This window comes from Symphalangus syndactylus, chromosome X (assembly GCF_028878055.3).
Source record: "Symphalangus syndactylus isolate Jambi chromosome X, NHGRI_mSymSyn1-v2.1_pri, whole genome shotgun sequence".
NCBI lineage: Eukaryota > Metazoa > Chordata > Mammalia > Primates > Hylobatidae > Symphalangus > Symphalangus syndactylus.
In genome coordinates, this window is record NC_072447.2 from 33,696,793 (window position 1) to 33,719,087 (window position 22,295).

The 22,295-nt window shown below is 43.1% G+C and overlaps 1 protein-coding gene across 12 annotated transcripts in view; it reads right to left on the reverse strand.

Moving 5' to 3' along the window:
- Nucleotides 1-22,295, reverse strand: part of SH3KBP1 (SH3 domain containing kinase binding protein 1) — a 356,671-nt gene that overhangs the window by 58,544 nt on the left and 275,832 nt on the right. For all 12 annotated transcript variants that reach the window (XM_055269199.2, XM_055269203.2, XM_055269200.2 and 9 more), the window contains 3 exons: nt 17,223-17,330; nt 4,217-4,268; nt 1,352-1,432 (listed from right to left, as the gene is read on the reverse strand). In XM_055269199.2, the coding sequence (XP_055125174.1) occupies nt 1,352-1,432; nt 4,217-4,268; nt 17,223-17,330 (241 nt within the window). The remainder of the gene's footprint in view (nt 1-1,351; nt 1,433-4,216; nt 4,269-17,222; nt 17,331-22,295) is intronic.

Genomic DNA, 22,295 nt, shown 5'->3' on the forward strand with positions numbered 1-22,295 from the left:
TGGCATGATCACAGCTCACAGCAGTCTTGATCTCCAGACTCAAGCGATCCTTCCACCTCAGCCTCCCAAAATAGCTGGGACTATGGACACAGACTACCAGGCCTGGCCATTTTTTTTTTTTTTTTTGGTAGAGACAGGGTCTTGTTATGTTGCCCAGGTTGGTCTTGAACTCCTGGGCTCAAGTGATCCTCCCGCCTCAGCCTCCCAAAGTACTGGGATTACAGGTGTGAGCCACTGTGCCTGGCCATACCAATGCTTTTATACAAAGAGTTATTCATATAGTATATACTCAATGGCTGTTTTTTTTCATCAATCTGTGACACAGACCTGGCCTTCACAATGAGGTTCCACAAGTCAAGTTCTAACTGCTCACTGTGAAAGAAAGAGGTATAGCTTCTTAAGAGCTGGCAATGTTGGTAAAATTTTTGGCAGGCTGATATGAAATATTAAATTTCACAATAAGATTTCATGAGGCCACCAAGGAGCACCTCCAAATAATTACATTCATTAATTCAGCGTTTCTCTTGTGACTTAAAAATAACGGCTTTTTAAAATGGAATTTGCTCAGCCTCCTGTTCATAATAACGTAGCACTTTTCCCATAAAAATGTGTGATCAATCAAATCCTAGACACCTAATAAAATGAGTCCTTCTACAGTATGCAGATTTCTTTGGGAGAGACTCTCAAAATGGCAGGAGTCAAACACGTTCATAAACCTGATTGCAGGACACACATTAACCTACTTCCCTGCCAATGACACTCCTGACCACCTTCACGAGACTCTGGGGACCAAGCTGCTTTCCCAGTATTACCATGCCATCCTCCCCTCCTCCACCATCCTTGACCAAGGACGTTTGTCTGTAATAACGTTACCCAGAGTCAAGGGTCCATGAGTGACCAAAGAAAAGAGCTTTCATTTGTTTATTTATCTGGACATGAATTTCACTAAGCCAAATCCATCCATCAACAGTGAATGAGCACCTTGGGACACTAGGCATGAAGGACAGGCTAAGTGGAAACTGACAGATATATACCAGGCCCTAAAGGAACTTACATCCGACTTCAGGGTGCGGAGAGGGTGGCCATGGTAGAGACATCAGGAAATAGCAGCAATGTATTAATTGACTAGACTGGTTATTTTTCATCTGATGAGAAATTCTGGTCCCACGAAGTACCACATAACCCTTTCCTACTTCCTTAGCAAGAGGATTTGTAAAAACAATCAAAACAAAACCGTGATTACCATATTCCAAAGGAAAAGCAAATTCTGTGGGTATTCTGGACTAGCCGTGTAACAGACAGCTTCAGCTCTTGCTGTTCTGGAAGTGCCAATGAAGAATTTATTTCATACCTTTTTCTTCCGTTCTGTTTGGAAGCATTTCTGGTCTTTCAGGAGGTATCTTTTTAATTTCATGTTTTCTCTCAGTGGTGCCTACGAGGGAAAGGGTAATAGTGATCAGAAAATGTTTTCTCTATTCAATTATTAGACACACCAGCATTTAAATCTTTATTAGGTACAGCAAAGTCAATAAGTTTTCTTCCCCTGAGTTGGGCGTTAGCATTATCTGGCAAACACGAGCTGTTTAGAAACAGAGCAGAAGTCATTTCTGGCCTATGTCATTAAGTTCACCTGCCTATGTATCCTTAATTTATAAGAATACCACTAATAATATTTTCGGATATTTAAGCCTGATTTCCTTAGGCATCAATATAGTCACAAGAAATCACTGGGTGGGGGTGGAGAATGTATATAAATAAATGTCAATTATCAAACTTTACAAATAAGGGGCCACTGAATGTTGTGTTCTACCAAAAAAAGGGGGTTTCATAGGAATCTGGATCCCATTTTGTAGCCATTTTAAAACAGGGCCTGGAATTATCTGATACTCCTCCCAGTAAGAGGTGAGGTCTACATCCCCTTGCCAGGAATGTGGGTGGGCCTGTGACTGCTTCAATCAGTGGCAGGAATGATACCACATAACTTCCAAAGCTGAGTCATAAAAGTCCCTGTAGTTTATGCTTTATTTGCTGGAATACTGAACTTCTATGTAAGAAGTCAACTACCCTAGAGAGGCCACATACAGATGCTCCAGCCTATAGCCCCAGCTGAGCCCAGCCTTCCAGGCACCCTTGCCAAGGGGAGCCAGACATGTGAGGGAAACATTCATCTTCAAAGTGGATCCTCCAGCTTCAGCTAGTTCAGTATTCCCAGCTGAGGTCCCAGATATGACGGAGCAGAGACAAGCCATCCCAGCCATGGTCTGTTCTTGACTCCCAGAATCCATGAACATAAGAAGGCTGTTGCTTTATGCCACCAAATTTGGGGTCCTTCAAGTATTACATTTTTTCAAATGTACCACTTAGCACTTAGCCTTTACCCACATGGACTGCAGCTGCTCCCTTACCTGGGGTTTTCTCATTGGTGCCAGTGGCCTCAGGCATGTAAGAGCACTTGAGAAATAGCTAAAGCATAAACCAGTCAAAAGTACTCCTCTTACGTATGGACTGGGTTGAGTTCTTAACAAACTCTTCCCATGACCAGTTCCAAAGATGGGTGCTTGGTGCTAGAAATCTCAATTACACAACCTCAGAGAACAAAAGAAGTTAAAAAAATATCCACCAAACACACCCTTTACTTAATTCCTCTTAATGACTCACTACAAATTAATCACTGCATCTCATTTCTGTCAATTTCATATCTGGTTTTTTTGGTAAAATAATCAAATGCAAGGAAAGTTGACGATGAAGAAAATATGAATATCTATCTCCCCATTACAAAGCAGTTCCCACGATCATTCAGGCAGGATAAATGAGCAGTAATCTATAAAGATTAAATGCCATCCTGCTTTGCCCCACACAGACCCATCATAAACTTTGGTAAAATTGTTTTTAAAAGGTAACAATTTGCCTACCATGCTACAATCTACTCACCTAACTATAATTAAGTCAGTATCATTCCTAGAGACACAGAAAGAACTGACAATCCTACTATACTGAAGAATCCAATCTTAGCTACATTCTAGACTGCCTGAGCCTTGGACTCCTCAACTAATCTCCACGGTCTCTGATCAATTACCAAGGCCTATAGGGAAAGGGGTCTTCAGAGAAAAGCAAATAAATAGCTTGCTTCAATTTCAACACAATAAAATATATGGCCAGAACCACTAGGTGGCAAAATGAAACTGCTCAATGCAAACAAGGATGGGGGTGGAGCAAAAGATGTAATTAACGTCCCATTTCAGGACTTAATCTCTATAATTCTCAACTATGCCAAAGGGAATGGGAAAGGAATTTGGGGTCAAGTTTTTCCTCCTAACTTGGCGGGCCAAAAGAACTTAAAAATCACTTCTTAATAAGTTTATAAATAAACCTATCTTGAAATTTATTCATAATTTAACTGTTATAGAAATATCATAATTGTGAATGTGTAGAACTAAAAATACCCCTTCTCTTCTATTTCAGTTGTTAATTTTTTAAAAATGCTACTTAACTAATTACTCATGGAGGAATTTTTCCCTATAATTAATTTTAACTATTATAAAGAGGAGTTCTACTGGGAAATATGAAATATCTTTTTATATATAAGAATCCAGTGTGAAACGAGCTACCAAATGTTCAACATCAATTCTTCCTATATTATTCAACCTGAATATCTGAACTACACAGAAAAAAAGTGAATTAGACTCTTCAAAATTAAACAAGAATCATAAGGAAAAGTATTTATTGCTAGAAAAACATCTTTTTGTTGAGGAGTAAGTGAAGTCAGTACAAATTTTGGTTAACGACATGGGACAGATATTGAAAATTCAGCAACACTATACATGCACAACAATGCTATGACCTGTGGGAAACAATCTTCCCCAAGCTGACCTTCAACTGGACACAGGTGAAACAGGGCAATTAAGTTCTTTTCTCCTCAAAAGCTGTTTACTTAAAAAACCCAAACTTTTTTTTTTTTTTAATTCTTTCTGATCATTCTCTTTGGGAGCCTAGATTTTTACACTATATCAGGGTCACATTTTAATGGTATGTTTATCTTTTAGGAAAAACAGAAGTATCTTTAAAACCTGCCTGCTGAGATCAAATCATAACTCTTCCCAAGTAGTCAATCTATGGCACTTGAACCAGGAATCCTGAACTCTACACTGAGGATGATTTGAATATATGCAAAAAGAAAGACGCATATTTTATTTGATGGAACTGAAAGGTACATTACCTGCCCCTTGTTTGATGACAGGAGCGGATGGAGGCGGTGGCTTCTTGGGTCTCTGAAAAATTAATAAAAATTACACCACATGAGATTGTTGGCAAGCCTGTCTTCTCACAGAAGGACCACAGACATTGTTTTCTATGTACAGTTTGGACAATTTAGAGAACCTCTCCAAAAAAATTGAGCAATTCTCTCTCCAGGGACGTCAGTTTTTGGCACCTCTAAACAAACACTAAAATAAATCCAGTCGGCAAAACAAAACTCCAATCGACAAATGAAACGCCATTTCTCCCTTTCTAAATTTGTAACAGCCTTCTGGAAAAGCACGGCTCAGCAAAAATGGCCTGAAACCAGCAAGCACAATGGTACTCCTACACTGAAGCTGCATTTGCAATTAAGATTTAATCTGCTGAATAACCATGCAATTCGAAAAGAGTCACTGTAAAGATTCAAAATCGAATCTGCTCTGGATGTAGGACTTTCAACAAAATGCAGGCTGAGGGCCCACCGCAGCCACATCAGGTTGCAAGCCTTCTGCCCCTTTCTACACCGAGGCTGGCAGGCCATTTGTTAGACACCCCACAGACTCATTGTACACGTGATAAACTGGAACAGAGAGAGATTTTGTTGTTGTTTTTTGGGTTTTTTTTTTTGCATATCAGCCGTGATTTGTTTTTCTCACACGCTGTCACTCTGCAGGTGATGGAGGTAGCAGTGCAATCAATGGCATTCATCCCTGAACTGGTTCCAGAGTAGCCAGCATTTTCTTGCCACCCAGGATTGACTGTGGGAGAGAGACGATCAGACTGGACTTGGCAAATTATTCTATGGCCAAAGAATCCAGCCAGGGCACTGTTCTCAGACAGCTGTGTTAGGGGGAAGCAGTGATCTCTGATTCTGGGTGCATATGTGTGCGCACACGTGTGTGTGTCATTCTTAATGTTTTACTGTATTGTCTCTATGAGTGCAGAGAAATATACTTTATTAAAATAAAGAAAGCTGCTCTAAGGGCCACCTGCCCTTACACACAGGTCCTCCGTGGGATGGATGTGTTTCTGCCTCATGATCTCACATTATTCTTTCCCCTTTTGCCAGCCCCTTCTAGCTCTCCACTAACTCTTTTTCTTCCTTCCCTTCTCTGTCATTGTGTTAATTATCCTGGGGACAGATGTGTGTTTACCTAACAAAAGTATCAGTGAAGTTCTGCCAGTTAACCTTCCTTTATCTTGGAATCAGAGTACAGGCATACCTCAGAGATACTGCAAACTCGGTTTTAGATCACTGCAATAAAGCGAGTCACAGGAATTTTTTTGGTTTCCTGGTGCATGTAAAAGTTATGTTTATGCTCTACTGTAGTTTATTCACTGTGCGATAGCATGTCTAAAAAAGCAATGTATGTACCTTAATTTAAAAATACTTCACTGCTAGAAAAAAACTAATGATCATCTGAGCCTTCAGCGAGTTGTAAACTTTTTGCTGGGGGAGGATCTTGCCTCAATGTTGACAGCAGCTGACTGATCAGGGTGGTGGTGGCTGAAGGTTGGGGTGACTGTAGCAATTCCTTAAAATAAGACAACAACGAAGTTTGCCATATAGATTGACTTTCTTTCGTGAAAAATTTTTCTGTATCATGCGATGCTGTTTGATACCATTTTACCCAGAGTGGAACATCTTTCAATACTGGAGTCAATCCTCTCAAATCCTGCCACTGCTTTATCAACTAAGCATATGTAATACTCTAAACCCGTTGTTGTCATTTCAACAATATTCACAGCATCTTCACCAGGAGTAGATTCTATCTCAAGAAATCACTCTCTTTGCTCATCCATAAGAAGTAACTCTTCATTCATTCAAGGTTGATCATGAGATTGCAGCAATTCAGTCACATCTTCAGGCTCCAATTCGAATTCTAGTTCTCTTGCTATTTCCGCCACATCTGCAGTTACTTCCTCCACTGAAGTCTTGAACCCCTGAAAGTCATCCCTGAGGGTTGGAATCAACTTCTTCCAAATCCCTGTTAATGTTGATATTTTGACCTCCTCCCATGAATCAAAAGTATTCTTACTGGTATCTAGAATGGTGAGCCCTTTCCAGAATTATTTCAATTGACTTTCCCCAGATCCATCAGAGGAATCACTATCTACGGCAGCTATAGCCTTATAAAATGTATTTCTTAAATAACAAGACTTGAAAGTTGAAATGACTCTGATCCATGGGCAGCAGAATGGATGTTGTAGTAGCAGGCATGAAAACAGCATTCATCTTCTTATACATCTCCATCAGAGCTCTTGGGTGACCAGGTGCATTGTCAATAAGCAGTAATATTTTGAAAGGAATCTTTTTTTCTAAGCAGTAGGTCTCAACAGTGGGCTTAAAATATTTAGTAAACCATGCTGTAAACAGATGTGCTATCATCTAGGCTTTGTTTTTCCATCTATAGAACAGAGGCAGAGTAGATTTAGCATTATTCTTTTTTGTTGTTTTTGTTTCTGAGACAGGGTCTCTGTTGCCCAGGCTGGAGTGCAGTGGTGCGATCATGGCTCACTGCAGCCTTGACCTCCCAGGCTCAAGAGATCCTCTCACTTCAGCTTCCCAAATAGCTGAGGCCACAGGTGTACACCACCACAACTGGCTAGTTTTATTATTTGTAGAGATGGAGTCTTGCTATGTTGCCCAGGCTGGTCTCAAACTCCTAGGCTCAAGTGATCCTCCTGCCTTGGCCTCCCAAAGTGCTGGGATTATAGGCATGAGCTGCCGTGTCTGGCTGTATAATTCTTAAGTGCCCCAGGATTTTCAGAATGGTAAATGAGCACCAGCTTCAACTTAAAGTCACCAGATGCATTAGCTCCTACTAAGAGAGTCAGCCTGCCCTTTGAAGCTTTGAGGCCAGATATCAACTTCTCTAGCTATGAAAGTCCTAGATTATATCTTCTTTCAATCGAAGGCTGTTTCATCAATGGAAAATCTGTTGTTTAGTGTAGCCACCTTCATCAAAGCTAGATCTTCTGAATAACTTGCTGCAGCTTCTCCATCAGCACTTGCTGCTTCACCTTGTACTTTTATGTTATAGAGATGGTGTCTTTCCTTAAACCTCAATAACCAACCTCTGCTGGCTTCCAACTTTTCTTGTGCAGCTTCTTCACTTCTCTCAGCCTTCACAGACTTGAATAGAGTTAGGGCCTTGCTCTGAATTAGACTTTGGCTTAAAGAAGTGTTGTGGCTGGTTTTATCTTCTATTCAGACCACTGAAACTTTCTCCATATCATCAGTATGTCTGTTTTTATTTACTTTATTTTATTTATTTATTTATTTATAGAGATGGAGTCTCATTATGTTGCCCAGGCTGGCCTCGAGCTCCTGGGCTCAAGTGATCCTCCCATCTTGGCCTCCCAAAGTGCTGAGATAACAGGCGTGAGCCACCATGCCTGGCAATAAGGCTGTTTTACTTTCTTATCATTCATGTGTTTACTGGAGTAGCACTTTTAATTTCCTTCACGAATTTTTCCTTTGCATTCACAGCTTGTCTAACTGTTTAGTGCAAGAGGCCTAGCTTTTGGCCTGTCTCAGCTTTCAACATGCCTTCTTCACTAAGCTCGATCATTTCTAGCTTTTGATTTAAAGTGAGAGATATGTGGCTTTTCCTTTCACTTGAACACTTAGAGGCTATCACAGGGGTGTTAGTTTGCCTCATTTCAACATTGTTATGTACCAGGAAATAGTGAAGCCCAAGGAGAGGGAGAGATGGGGAATCATAGGTCAATGGAGTAGTCAGAACACACACAACATTGATCAATTAAGTTTGCCGTCTTATGTGGGCACAGTTTATGGTGCCTCAAAACAATTACAATAGTAATGTCAAAGATCACTGATCACAGATTACCCATAACAGGTATAATAATAATAAAGTTTGAAATGTTGTGAGAATTACCAAAATGTAACACAGAGACATGAAGTGAGCACATGCTGTTGGGAAAATGGTGCCAGTAGGTTTGCTCCACATAGGGTTACCACAACCATTGAATTTGTAAAAAACGCAATATCTGAAACACAATAAAGGAACGCACAGAAGAATGAAGTATGCCTGTCATTCCTTATTTACAAAACTGCCAACACCCTGTGGCCTTATTCTTCCCAGCCAAGTCCCAAGGACGCCTACTCCTGGACATCTTCCTCACTCCTTGCTGGTCTGAATTTTTCTATAACCAATTTCACATGAGCCTCCTTTCGCTGAGGCCGTTACCCCAGCAACCTTGCCTCAAACCACAGGGCCCCAAATTTAAAAACGACAATTACAAGTCATCACATTTTCCAAGATTACTGGTCAAAGAAAAAAAAATCCCTTTACTGTTGTGTCACATTTGGCATGTAGCAGACACATGAAATGTGACAGAGCAGAGCAGAGGGGTACCAGGGGAGGGAGAGAAGAAAATGTTGCACTAACAGACAGTGTATGAAAAGTGTGGTCACAGCAAGCATGTGTGTGAATGTGGCAAAGGACAGAGACAGAAGTGTGAAGTTTTGTTCGGAAACCCGGCAGTTGCAGAGGCAGTTGGGGGCACAGTTTTGAAAGGAAGGAACAGTTTGTGAGCTGTCTGTCTTGCATCTACCACTCTTGATCAATGCTGGCCAGGTGCCTGCTTTGCTTACTAGCAAAGGGGGTTTGCAAGTTTTCCTCTTTTTTAATCCTTTACTGACTTCACTTTCTCTGGTTCCATCAAACTTAGCCTTCATGCTTTTTCAAAGGAGAAAAAGTGCCACATTTTCAAACAGGATGTCTTTAAGGTAATTCTAAATAAAAATCAGGGCCAGGGTTCTATGCAGCTCTAGACTGTCCCCCTCCCCCAAATGATTCATAAAGTATTGCACATGGGCCTACAATGTTTTTTTAAAAATGCAACAGGCACCGGGCACAGTGGCTCACGCCTGTAATCCCAGCACTTTGGGAGGCAGAGGTGGGCGGATCACGAGGTCAGGAGATCGAAACCACGGTGAAACCCCGTCTCTACTAAAAATACAAAAAATTAGCTGGGCGCAGTGGCAGACACCTGTAGTCCCAGCTGCTCGGGAGGCTGAGGCAGGAGAATGGCGTGAACCTGGGGGGCAGAGCTTGCAGTGAGCTGAGATCGCGCCACTGCACTCCAGCCTGGGCGACAGGGCGAGACTCTGTCTAAAAAAAAAAAAAAAAAAATGCAACAGGCCCAGCACTTTGGGAGACCGAAGCAGGGAGACTGCCTGTGCTCAGGAGTTTGAGACCAGCCTGGGCAACACGGTGAAACCCCATCTCTACAAAAAATACAAAAAGTTAGTCGGGCATGGTGGCACATGCCTGTGGTCCCATCTACTCGGGAGGCTGAGGCAGGAGGGTTGCTTGAGCCTGGGAGGCAGAGGCTGCAGTGAGCTGAGATCGTGCCACTGCACTCTAGCCTGGGCAACAGAGGGAAACCCTGTCTCAATTAAAAAAAAAAATGAAACATTAAAAATTTCTTTTTAAATGCAACAGGAAGACAAGGCAGTGTGAACTGAGAAGGCAAAACAGGTGATTCTCCAGCAAAATGTGACAGTAGAAAATTCATCACAGGAGTTCACTATTCTCAAATAAAAAGACATGAAAAGATCATTTAGTTGATTTCCCTCCAAACATCCAATTGTGACTGGATAAAGAAAATGGGGCTGGGGTCCTCCGGGCTAAGTAGTAGGTCAAGGTTTCCTGTGTGGGCGAGTTGAACAGTAATAAGATATTAACCAGCTCCTATAGGTGCACACACACAAACATCCTTTCACCTCAGGCAAGTATTTAAGTCCTGAGTTTCTAGAGGCACTTGTTCTATTTATTCTCTTTATCCTTCCCTCCATGGTGAAGGTAAAATGCTCCAGCTCCAACCTCAGGTGGCTTCAGCCTGCTCAATTTGCAGGTAAGTGCTAAAAAAAAAAACAGTGGATATTAAGAGCTGCCAGTCATCATAGGCGTCCCCCCTGCAGCTGAGATCACTGAGACCCAGAAAGGCTGTTTCAACAGCTAGGTGGTAGCCAGAGGGCCCAGAACTCTACATTTCTCAATGTCCAGGCTATGGGAATTCATTTCACAAGAACCAACATGAATATAATGGTAACAAAATCAATGAACCCACATTTTCTGACTTCTGGGGGAGCCGAATGCCTTCCATAGTCTTCATATACGGAGGGAGCACAGGCCTAAGTGCACACGTGTCCGTGTCTGCTTGTGTGTGGGGTTGTTGGCTTGAACCAAGACATGCAGACACCATCCTTCAAAGGATAGATTAGCTAGATTTGATTTTTACCTTTACATTACCAGGAAGGAAATAGATATAAACGTTCTGGAATGAGAATGGCAGGAAGACAAGCTTTGTTTCCTGTGAAGGGTTTCAGAACTGACTCTGCCCTTTGTTTGGCAAGACTGGCCCTTCCCAAGCAAAAGGCTCATTGGCTGGCTCAACTGTTCCCCTGGCAGGAATCTGGTTTGCTACTTTGCCTCTTGAGCTGGTTTGCCTTCAGAGCTCTGGCCCCAGAGATGTGATTTGTCAAAAACAAACAAACACAAACAGAAATGTACCCTGATGGCTGGGTAACCTTTAGAGGGGCTTCGTTAGAGGAAAGTGGTGAGGTTCTGGAAGTAAGTCTCAGCTTGATTTTCAGCAATTCTGGACTTTGGGAGACCTCCTCCACACATCCCACTAAGTTCTATGGCGGTGTCTGTGGGTGAGGCTGGAGAGGGGACACAAATGGACAGCTCCTGATTAGGGCACCCCTTTGCAGCTCTAGAAACACATGGGGACCTCCACTCTGCCCTTTTCTCCCCTGCCCCTGAAGGACCAGCCACACCTTCGAAATGTGCAGCTAAAGCTATGCTCTAGGTGATGACAGTGTCTTAAACTGCACCTCTGTACCCTATAGAGTCCCCAGCAACTGCCTGCCCTGTCACCCGCACTGGAGATCCCAAGGGACCTAGGGAACCTGCTCTTGGAAGAGTCTTTCTCTAGTTTCCTCCCTCAGCCTCTGGCCTAGTGGCCTACATCCATCATCTCCCATTCAGACTGATGGCCTATTGGGTGGTCAGCCAGGCCTTGGCATTTGGTTTCTCCCTAAGATGCTCTCACAGTTCACTCCTTGGCTCACCCCTTCATTCCATCTGCCCCACCCTGAAAGTGATGCCTTGATTCCATGCCCAGACCCCATGAACAGATGGAAGGATCTGGGCCTCCCTTGGTCTGGGAAAGACAACCTGACAGGAGGCCAGCTTCCCCCTGCCCCTCCCTTCCACTCTTCCTCCTCTTTTGCACAAGAGAAAGCAGCAAGCAGGAGAGGAGGGACAGGAGGAAGAGAAGGTACACTCTGGCACCAACCAACTAAAGGACCACGGGTTCTTCACCAGTAACCATGTACAATGCATGCTGTAAGGCCCCATGAAGGAGAAGCTTGGGACATGGGCTCTGCCTTCAAAGACTACAGGCTGTAAGTACAGCTGGAGAAGGGAGAGGGAATACCATCTGGGTGGCTTTGAGAAAGTCCACTGGGGCTGAGTCAATAGGCCATACTCGGATGACATTAACTCCTTGACAAACCCCATTTCTTTGCATGTGAAACCACCCATGAGACTAAATGTTCAAGCAGATAATGTTTAGGTAAATTTTTTTCATAAGGTTGCTTATTAGAAGCACATATTTCTTTCTTTTGGAAGGCTAAAAAATAGGGAAATTATCAGGCATCTTCAGAAACTAGAAAAACAACAGTTCTTCTTATAGATGCCACGGTTTCAAATAAGATGTCTTTTAAGATGATTCTAAATAAAAATCAGGGCCAGGGCTAAAGGCTAAAGGACATGATGAATAATAAAGAAAATGTTGACTAAGAACAGATTTTATGGACTGGGTTGTCAGAAGATGGAGGCTAAGTAAGGTGAGGGGCCTCCTAAGAATTTGGTTTAGAGAAGGTAGAGTTAAACCAGCAAAATTCAGCCATTGTGGGAATCGAGCAAGAGACTTCCTTTCTTGCAAAAGTTTGGAACCTGCAAAACTTATGCTATAAAAAATCATAAGAGGCTGGGTTGGCACATGATTATAATGGAGAAAGTGGGAAATCTAACAGATTGCATCATAATGTGTCTGGAGATTGATGTGAACAGGAAGGGTCCAGTCAGTCATGAAAACAAAGACAAATGGAGGCCGAAGGCAGTGGTGCAGTGCTCTTGGAAGTATCATCAAGGCTTAGTTGACTTCAACACATGGTTCCCTTGGCAGACCTTTCCCTTTGGTGTATGAAGGGGCCTCAAGTGATACCTGCCAGACCCTTGGTAAGAACAACAAACTCCTCTTGTTTTGATTCCTTGCCCTCCTGGCAAGCACCGGATAAATGTGGCTTCTGGTGGAACCTGGCTTCTAAGGAATCAGACCCATAGGGGACAAAATGACTGGGGCAGGCAGACCTCTGCGTTCCAGACTGGCTGACATCTGAGTTCTTGTTGCGATGAGTAAGCTGGCTGCCTGCTACCTGATTAAGTCTCTGTGACTCAGCAAAGGCGAGCCTGCATCATACTCACAGGGACAACTTTGAGGGCAGGTTTCTGAGTCCCTGAGGCTGAGCTCCCACTGAGGAGCATTCATTAGGGAAACGCCTACGGGAATCTTAGCAATGCCATCATTCTTGATTTGCACTAACACTGAAGAGCCCTCCAAATAAATGCATGGTAGATCAGTAATATCTTCTGGTGATTTGAACAGTTTCTCTTAAAAGAACTGGAGCCTGAGATTTACTTTTTTTTTGAGACAGGGTCTCGCTCTGTTGCCCAGGCTGGAGTGCACTGGCATGATCACAGCTCACTGCAGCCTCAAACTCCTGGGCCCAAGCGATCCCCCAAACTCAGCCTCCTGAATAGCCGGGACTCCAGGCATGTACCACCATGTCCAGCTAATTTTTCTTATTTTTGTAGAGATTGGGTCTTGCTATGTTGCCCAGGTTGGTCTCAAACTCCTAGGCTCAAGCAATCCTCCCACCTTGGCCTCCTAAAGCTCTCGGATTATAGGCATGAACCACCACACTGGCCACTTTCTTAAATAACACTATCTTTCAAAATACCTATTCTAATTTTGTTCTTTTGCTAATGACAGTGAGCAGTTGTTTCTGCTGTTTTTGAGAGTCTAAGTTCCCCGTTAGCCTTCTGTAACAATGACACAGCACACACATTGCTTCATTAGAGCTCTCAGAATATTTAATCTTTCCGTTCTGGTATTCAATTTTACTGTCAAGGCCAAAAATAAACAGACAGCCATTGAATCTAGGTTCTCTAATAAATAGCTTACATAATTGCTCTAAAATATGCACCAAGAGATCAACGGGTGCTCTTCTGGAATATCTTGAGGAAAAACCCCAAAGCATTTGTTACCCTGGTGAGGGGGAATCCACTAAGCACTCTCCGAAAGAAAGATGGCCAGGAATTCCAAAAGGCCTTGTAGTAACTACCTGAATTCACACTCCAGCAGAAAATATGTCAGCCTTCTCAGAATGCTCTGGTGATGCCTACGGCGTCAAGAGGCCTGCTGTTGAATAAATGCCGTTTGCTTCTGTCTACCCTAATCATCACAGATCGTCCTCTTTTCTGGGTGAATGATTGTAACCCCAGTCACTGGCAAGACAAGATGACATCTGCTGAAACCAGTGGCAGAATGTTTCAGACTCTGTCTTTCACATAGTGCCTTCATGTTAATGATTCTAATCATCTTTACACCCTCAACTCAGCAAATGACAGCCCTATCTCCAGTCACATTGTCACCAACTCACCAATACTCTGGGTGCAGCAATAAAGGCTGGTATAACAACCAATGCGAAGATGGTTGGCTGGTTTTTATAGACCAGAGGAGATGGAAAGGGATGTTATACTTTGAATTTTCTAGAAGTTAAATGTTAGGTTATACAATCACTTTTCAGTTATAGGTATTACTTTGTCTGATGGGTATGACGATTGTTTCCCTTAAATTGGGTTTTCTGCTTCATAAGGACAAGGTTAAAAGACCTATCAAAGAGATGGCAGCTGCTTATGGGGGATTAGAGAGATGCCCATGGGGCCCCAGAGAGCGTGCATGTCCCAAAGAGCATGCCATGCCCAGTCCACTCATCACTGACAACTTCACTCTCCTGGTGGAAGTGCTTCCCTTAATAGCTTATGTAACACAGAGCTTCTAGAAAAGTACAGTATGGAGTAGCTCTCACCTGAGTGAATTTACTGCACCCCCAAAACATGACTGGGAATTAGAAGGCATGCTTTACCCATTTGTTAAAAGAATGATCTAGATTTTACCCTAGCCTTCAAGACCCTACTGCCCATCACCACACAAATAACGATGTGAGGTAATGCATATGGTAATTAGCTAGATTCAGTCATTCCACAATGTATATATACTTCAAAGCATCATGTTGTAAACATTAAATACAAATAATTTTATCTGTCAATTAAAAAAACATACTGCCTCAATCAGAACCAATAAGGTGGCAGATGTCTAGTAAGATGGTATGCTTGCTAAGATTCCTTGGTCGAAGGGAGAGGAGTCATCATGAAGGTCTTGGTGCCCAAATGCTTCAGGATGTGCCTAGCTTTTACCAGCCTCACAAAGATAGCGGAGAAGCGGGGTATGCGCAGACTGAACAGCCCCCTTGCCTCCACTCACTTGGAGAGGCCTGTATCAAGTGTCCTTTCAGAAGAGTCTGGCAGGTCTCCATGGCCCTAAATGCCAGACCTAACTGCCTAACTCTAAGCTCACAAGGACAGTACCCATGTGCATGCTTCACTTTCAATCAACCAGCACAGTGGCCGGCCCAGAGAAAGGACTCAATAAATACTGACTGAGTGAATGAAAATAAAACATTTGTCAGGCAGCAGATCCAGAAAAAAAAACATGACAAATAACATAAAGATTACGCCATTCTATGCTCACATGTCTCTACCAATACATTTTTCTAAGTTGCTAGATTTATTTTTAATGGCTACTTAACAAAGTTTTTAGATGCATTTGGATTCCCAGGGAAGCTCACCAAGATACCAAGATAACTGCGCTGATTTGATCAGCTGGAGCAAAAAGAACCAGAGTCAGCCTTTTATCATTACTTCACAGTTTTAGCTAGAGCCTTCCTACCCTCGTGGTAAATAGTAATTATAAAGACTGGAATAGTTAATCTGTGTGAGGCATTTACCAACTACTAGGCACCATGTTTAAGAATTTATGTGCATCATCCCAGTAAATCTTCTCTCAACACTTCGACAAGGTAGGTACAATTATTCTCATGATTTTATGGATGAGAATGCAGAGGCCTAAAGACATTCAGTGACTCGGGTTTGGCTACAGAACAAGTAAGTGACAGAGCCAGGATTCAAACCCAGATCTATCTGATGCCACAGCCTAGGGTCACAACCACTGTACTCTTTGTAATGTTTGCCATCCTTATTCCTGCGTCCTACTATTTCAAATCATTTCCTATGCAGTCATTACTAAGTGTTTAGTATCTGTTCTTCTCAGTGACTGATTTTGTCAAATGACAATCCACTATTGCTACAGTCATCAGTAAAAACATTTCAAGTGATTTTGCTTGGTGGAAAATTTTCTTATTGAATGATGAGCTCTTCTCTGTTGTGTGAATTTATTTCCCTCCTAAAATATGGGGGATGGGGGAGGAAACCAGAAGGTGGGTTGTCATCACTTAGACACCTGCTTCTACACTAGTGCTTCCTATACTGTAATATGCAAGCAAATCACCAGAGAACGCTGTTAAAATGCAGATTCTGATGCACCAGGACTGGGGTGGGGTCTGAGCATTTCTAACAAGCTCTCAGGTGATGCTGCTGTTGCTGGTCCATGGATCTCACTTTAAGTATCAAGAATCTAGGGAACATTAAGAACCAGAATCCAGATTCTCTAGAACCCAAACTCAGACTCCAAGAGAGAATAACAGGTGTGGAACAGAACATCCTTCACCTAAACAATACAAGAAAGCAAGCAATCAAAAAGCTTACAAAGTGTGGCTAACTTAGCCTTTAAACCAACCTAATGGTCTATGGGCCATAATCTCGGCAGGTGCCAACACCATCTAGCTTCTTAAACAATTACATCCATTTATCAAAGCAGCACAAATTCCATTAAATGTTACTTTAGTATCCTTGGCAATGAAGCCACCAGCACTGTAGCTATCCTTCCCACACCTCAGCCCTACTGGAATCGTGCCATGGCAAGATCTGGCTCAGCACTGTCCAGTAACAGAGTCCCCATGGACATGAAGTGGGCTGAGGCTGGGAAAGGTGGGCAGAGGCCACGCAAAAGCCTGGGCAAAGAACCCTGAATATGGGATTGCTGCCCCCTTATACTGGAAAGTGCTTCTAACTTCCCAATATTTCTTATTACATCGTCAGCAGGGAAAGAATACACCTGGAGTGAGGCAAACACAGATGGAGTGGCTGATTTAAACAGTGGCATAGTCAAATGGGCTCCCACAACAAAAGAGAAACCGTGGATGAGAGATGTGTATATACTAATAAACGGATATGTGTGGGTGTACTCACACATGTACACATATAGTGTAGAAAGATTAACAGGCCTCGCCCTGCATCCTCAGCCTTACAATGTGCTTTTCAATCACTTCTACAACACTGGCTACTTTCCCACCCCCAAGGACCATGCTACGTGGGATGCTGGCAGTCCACTTACCAAAAAGAGCACCCAAGGTTCTCACAGTTTATTTGGGTGCTGAAATGTGCCAGTGCTGCACCGAGGGCTTTACACACACTATCTTGTTTATGTATGCAACAACCCCAGAGTAGAGATCACTATTACCAGCTAACAGATGCATCCTATGATGAAACTTGTTACAGAGTATATGGCAGCCGAGGGCTCAGAATCTGGGTCTGTTGAATGTTCAAATGCCAGTGCTCTTCAACATTATATCAAACTTCCCCCATCCCAAGTCCCAACTTGGGAGCCACAACTCCACTGAAATCAAAGTGAAGGAGACTTACATTCCCTTCCTTTTCAAAGTCCGGTGGAAGTAACTTCACGAAGTTATCGGGGAACACGCCTCGTCTGCCGTTCAGCTCTCCTTCCCACCAGCCTACGTCGATGCAGTCCTAGAAAACAGGAGAACAGAGAGTGAGAGATGGGGGCAAGCAGTCTCCAGAGGGGTCTAACCCCCCTTTTCAAGCGAATGGAGGCCCTTTCCTGGAGGTCCGTGTTAATGAGACAATGGTTACCAAGTCAGCACAAACCCCAATGTCAGAGGGGAAAACAAAAGCTTAAGTCCGCTTAACATTGCCAGCTGGAACTCAAAACCCAGTGCTGCTTTTAGATGCCCTGAATCAATAAGGTCTTCTTTTTTCTTTCTTTCTTTTTTTTTTTTTTTTTTGAGACAGGGTCTCACTCTGTCGCCCAGGCTGGAGTGCAGTGGTGCAATCTCGGCTCACTGCAACCTCCACCTCCTGGGTTGAAGCGATTCCTCCACCTCAGCCTCCCAGCAGCTGGGATTACAGGCACGTGCCACAATGCCTGGCTAATTTTTGTATTTTTTGGTAGAGATGGGGTTTCACCATGTTGGCCAGACTGTTCTCAAACTCCTGACCTCAGGTGATCCACCCGCCTCGGCCTCCCAAAGTGCTGAGATTACAAGCATGGGCCACTGCGCCCAGCCTTTCTTTTTTCTTTAAGGATGGGAGAATATGTGTTTTCTTCGTTATAATTTTACTGAAATAAAAGTATTTCATTAACTGCAAATATGGCTTAGAAAATATCACACACATAAATGTGATTAGCCTGTCACAAAGCTTGTCAATATTGAAAAAAGGTTTTGCAACAGTCAGCCAACCAGAAGAAAAATCACACTTTACACAAGCTCATTAATGCACTGCTCTCCTTCACCTTCTCCTTTGGATGTTGATGGTGCACAGTTGCCATCATGAAAATCCCTTCCTCCACTTTATAGGATGCAAAGTTGGCATCCTAAATGAATGAATAAGGCTCTTCATTCTTCCAGAGTGAACTTGCTTCCCTTTGGATAATCTCTATTTTGTTCATTCATTCATCAAACATTTCTCAAGCATCTACTTTGTGCTGGACACTGAGCCAGGTGTTAGAGAAAGGACAACGAGCAAAAATGGCAAGAGCCTGGCCTTTTTCATGAGCCTAATGGCCTCGTGGTTCTCCTGGGCACACAACCTCATGCCAAAAAACCACTTCTAGTTTCTCCCATTTTCAACTGGTTGGAAGTCCCATTTGCTGGAGTTTTATCATATGTCTCACATTTGTCCTCCGAGTCCAATTCCACTTCTACCACCTGATCCAGGACTCATCCAGCCTACTGTAAACCTCCTCACTTGGGCATCGCTTCCTGCCCAGTATACATATAATATACACACCACTGTCAAATATAAAATTCCTTGAATAAAATCCCTGTAATCAGTAAATCTCCATCCCACTTCAGGCATCCTGACTCTGTGCCTGCTTTTTGTCCTATTGCAGACTCCCAAGTCTTGTGATCAACAACTTCCAGCTGAAGCCCAAAATGAGAAAAGGCTTTCCAAAAAACAAACAAACAAACAAAAAACCTGCTGGTAACACATAAGGGAAAGCAAGAAGGTGATAGAGAAAGAGAGGAGATCATGTTCAGGGCCCATGGAGAACCCATGGTCTCCACGACACCAGTGGGATTAGAAAAGGGCTCAAGTACCAGATGTGCAGCTGGCCCAAGGCCTTGCTGTAGGGCCCTGGGAGAGCCATGGCTTGTATGGCTCATTTGTACCTTGTTAGATCATACATTCCAGCAAGGTGAGGAGTACGTCTGACTTTTCACCATTATACCCCCAGCCATGTACACAATGCCTCATATAATAAGTATTTGTAGAATCAACGCAGACTCTTTCTAGCCCTGAGAGTTCTGCGATCTCCTGCAGTCCAATACTTGAATTACTGTAGAACAGGATGGCCTCTATCTGCCTAAACTCATGGGGATTCTCTGTAAGTTAGCATAAGGCCCACCTCAGGTAGGAAGTAACTCATCACCACCTTCCACTGCCCCAGTGGTATCTGTTACAAAGATAAGCTGACCCCTTAGGGAAGAGAGTGCAGATTTTGGAAATCAGTCCTTAGTCACAGACTATAAATTCTAGCCCCAACCAACAACAAAAAAAACAAAGACCGTTGAAGTATCAAGTTCAGATTTACCCAGAACAAAACAAGGGTCCAAAAGTCTTTCACCATGAAAGGATGCTTATCTTTCTGGAAAAATGACAGTGAGAAGTCCAAGTAGATAGTCTGGTCCTGCCCATGTCACATCACCCCCTGAATACTAGCATCAGTCTTCAAAGAAGGGATTTATGAACAGGAGTGGTGGCAGGATTTGGTGGCTCCTGAGGTTCTTCTGACCCTAGGATGTTACAAACATCATCAATGATACCAGAAAAACTTATGAAGGAAGCTGGGAGTAGAATTTCTTTGACCCTAATTCTTGGAATTAGGTTTCTTCAAAACTCAACTTGAAACTCACCTTTAAGAAACTGACTATGATGAATGCCTTATCTTTTCTCTAATGCTCAGTACAGTGTTAATTTGCACTTAATGATATTCAATTCAACAAATATCTATTAAATGCGAAATATATTTAAGCTCTGTAAGCACCAAACCTTAAACATGCAGTTGCAGAGAACATGATCTCTAACCCCAGGGAGCTTAGAGATGTATGGGAAAGACAGACATACAATATTATGCAAGGTCCTTTGGGTAACAGGTATCAAATAAGTGCTCTAGTACCAAAAGAGGAGAGAACCATTAACAGTTTTTGCAATAATCTGAAATCTTTTCATGTGTGAATGGTTTGCTTAGCTGAGGACTGGTCTTCCTTCCACATTCATTTCAGGTCATCTGATACAGAACTATGCCCACAAAAGGCATTCAAAAACAACTATCTTTTTTTTGCGGGGAGACAGAGTCACACTCTCATTGTCTAGGCTGGAGTGCAGTGGCATGATCTCGGCTCACTGCAGCCTTGGCTTCTTGGGTTCAAGAGATCCTCCCACATCAGCCTCCTGAGTAGCTTAGACTACAGGCACATGCCACCATGCCTGGCTAATTTTTCATATTTTTAGTAGAGATGGGGTTTTGCCATGTTGCCCAGGCTGGTCTTGAACTCCTGGGCTCAAGGGATCCATCTGCCTCGGCCTCCCAAAGTGCTGGGATTACAGGTGTGAGCTACCACACCTGGGCTCAAACTTTCTAAACAGTGTAAATCCATGCTTCATCTTAGTCTTATGCAAATAATAACCCAAGAACCTTTTTTGCTTCACATGTGAGAAAAACAATACAGAAAATGTTAATAAGCAAAAGCCCATCCAGAATAACTTTGTTTTTTTGTTGTTGTTGTTTTGTTTGTTTTTTTGTTTTTTGAGACGTAGTCTCACTCTGTCGCCCAGGCTGGAGTGCAGTGGCGTGATCTCAGCTCACTGCAACCTCCGCCTCCCTGGTTCAAGCAATTCTGCCTCAGCCTCCCAAGTAGCTGGGATTACAGGCATGCACCGCCACACCCGGCTGATTTTTATATTTTTAGTAGAGGCAGGGTTTCACCATGTTGGCCAAGCTGGTCTCGAATTCCTGGCCTCAGGTGATTCACCCACCTTGGCCTCCCAAAGTGCTGGGATTATAGGCGTGAGCCACCGAGCCCGGCCCAGAATAACTTTAGATCCCATACACTCCTACGGGAGAAAATGGTACATAATGACATTGTATGTCTCATATTTCCCCTTGGTGATGACTGGATTGGATGGCCCATCTATACTCTGCTTCTTAAGGAAAACACTAACAGTGCTACTCATTGCATAATTCAAAGAAGAGAAGGGAAGCATGAAGGGAAAACACAATATGTCTAATTGTTCTGATTGGTACAAGAATAAACACAAGGCCCATGGATGAGATAAACACAAGGCCCATGGATGAGATAAGCACAGTCAAAAGAGAAAACTGCCAGTGTGATTTAGTGCTACTAGCAGAAGTAGAAAAAAAACCAAGAAAAAATAGCCAAAAAAAAAAAAAAAGAGTCTGCTATAGGACAGAAAGTGGGCACAGGGTCAGGATGCCTGGAGTGGGATAGAGATTTACAGAGAAGCAAGGCATTTTTCCCCCCAGCAATACAAGCTAATTTAAGGGAAATAGGAATAATTTTGACAGCAAAATGAGAAGTGAAAATAAGTCCTCTTCAACAAACCAGACAAAAGAACTAGTCTTTTGATGGGAGAGATGAAGAGACGTATGAGGGCTGTGCTTTTGGAAGTACAAAATAGCAGCAAATTCTATTTATTTGTTTGTTTATTTGAGACAGAGTCTGGCTCTGTTGCCCAGGCTGGAGTGCAATGGCATGATCTCGGCTCACTGCAACCTCTGTCTCCCAGGTTCAAGCGATTCTCCTGCGTCAGCCTCCCCAAGTAGCTGGGATTACAGGCGCCTGCCACCACGTCTGGTTAATTTTTTTGTATTTTTAGTAGAGACGAGGTTTCATCATGTTGGCCAGGCTGGTCTTGAACTCCTGAACTCAGGTGATCTGCCCGCCTCGGCCTCCCAAAGTGCTGGAATTACAGGCGTGAGCCACAGCGCCTGGCCTCAATTTATTTACTGAGAACCTAAAATGGCTCTCAAACCTGGCTGCACATTTAGAATCACCTGGGAATTAAAAAAAAAAATGCCAATGGCTGGGCTAGACTTCTAAAATGTGCAGGATAGGAGATGAATCCAGGGGAGAAAAGAAAACCATCATGTCCTTGTGGGGCTCCCAAGCTCAGAGTCTAGTGGGAGAGGCAGACACAGTGAATCAGAATGCCACAGAAACACTGGCAGAAGTGCTAGGCTGGATTTACAAACAAGTGGGACCAAGGCAAGCTGGGCAGCCTGGAAGCAGAGAACAAGGACAAGAACTGAGGCAATGAGAATGGTCAACGGCAGACTTGCTGGGCGTAAAGGAAGAGAAGAGGGAGAGAGAAAAGCTGTGCTCATGGAAGAGAATATACAGGAATTAGAGCTTGGAACAAAGTCTGCCCCTCCAACATCTACTGAACAGT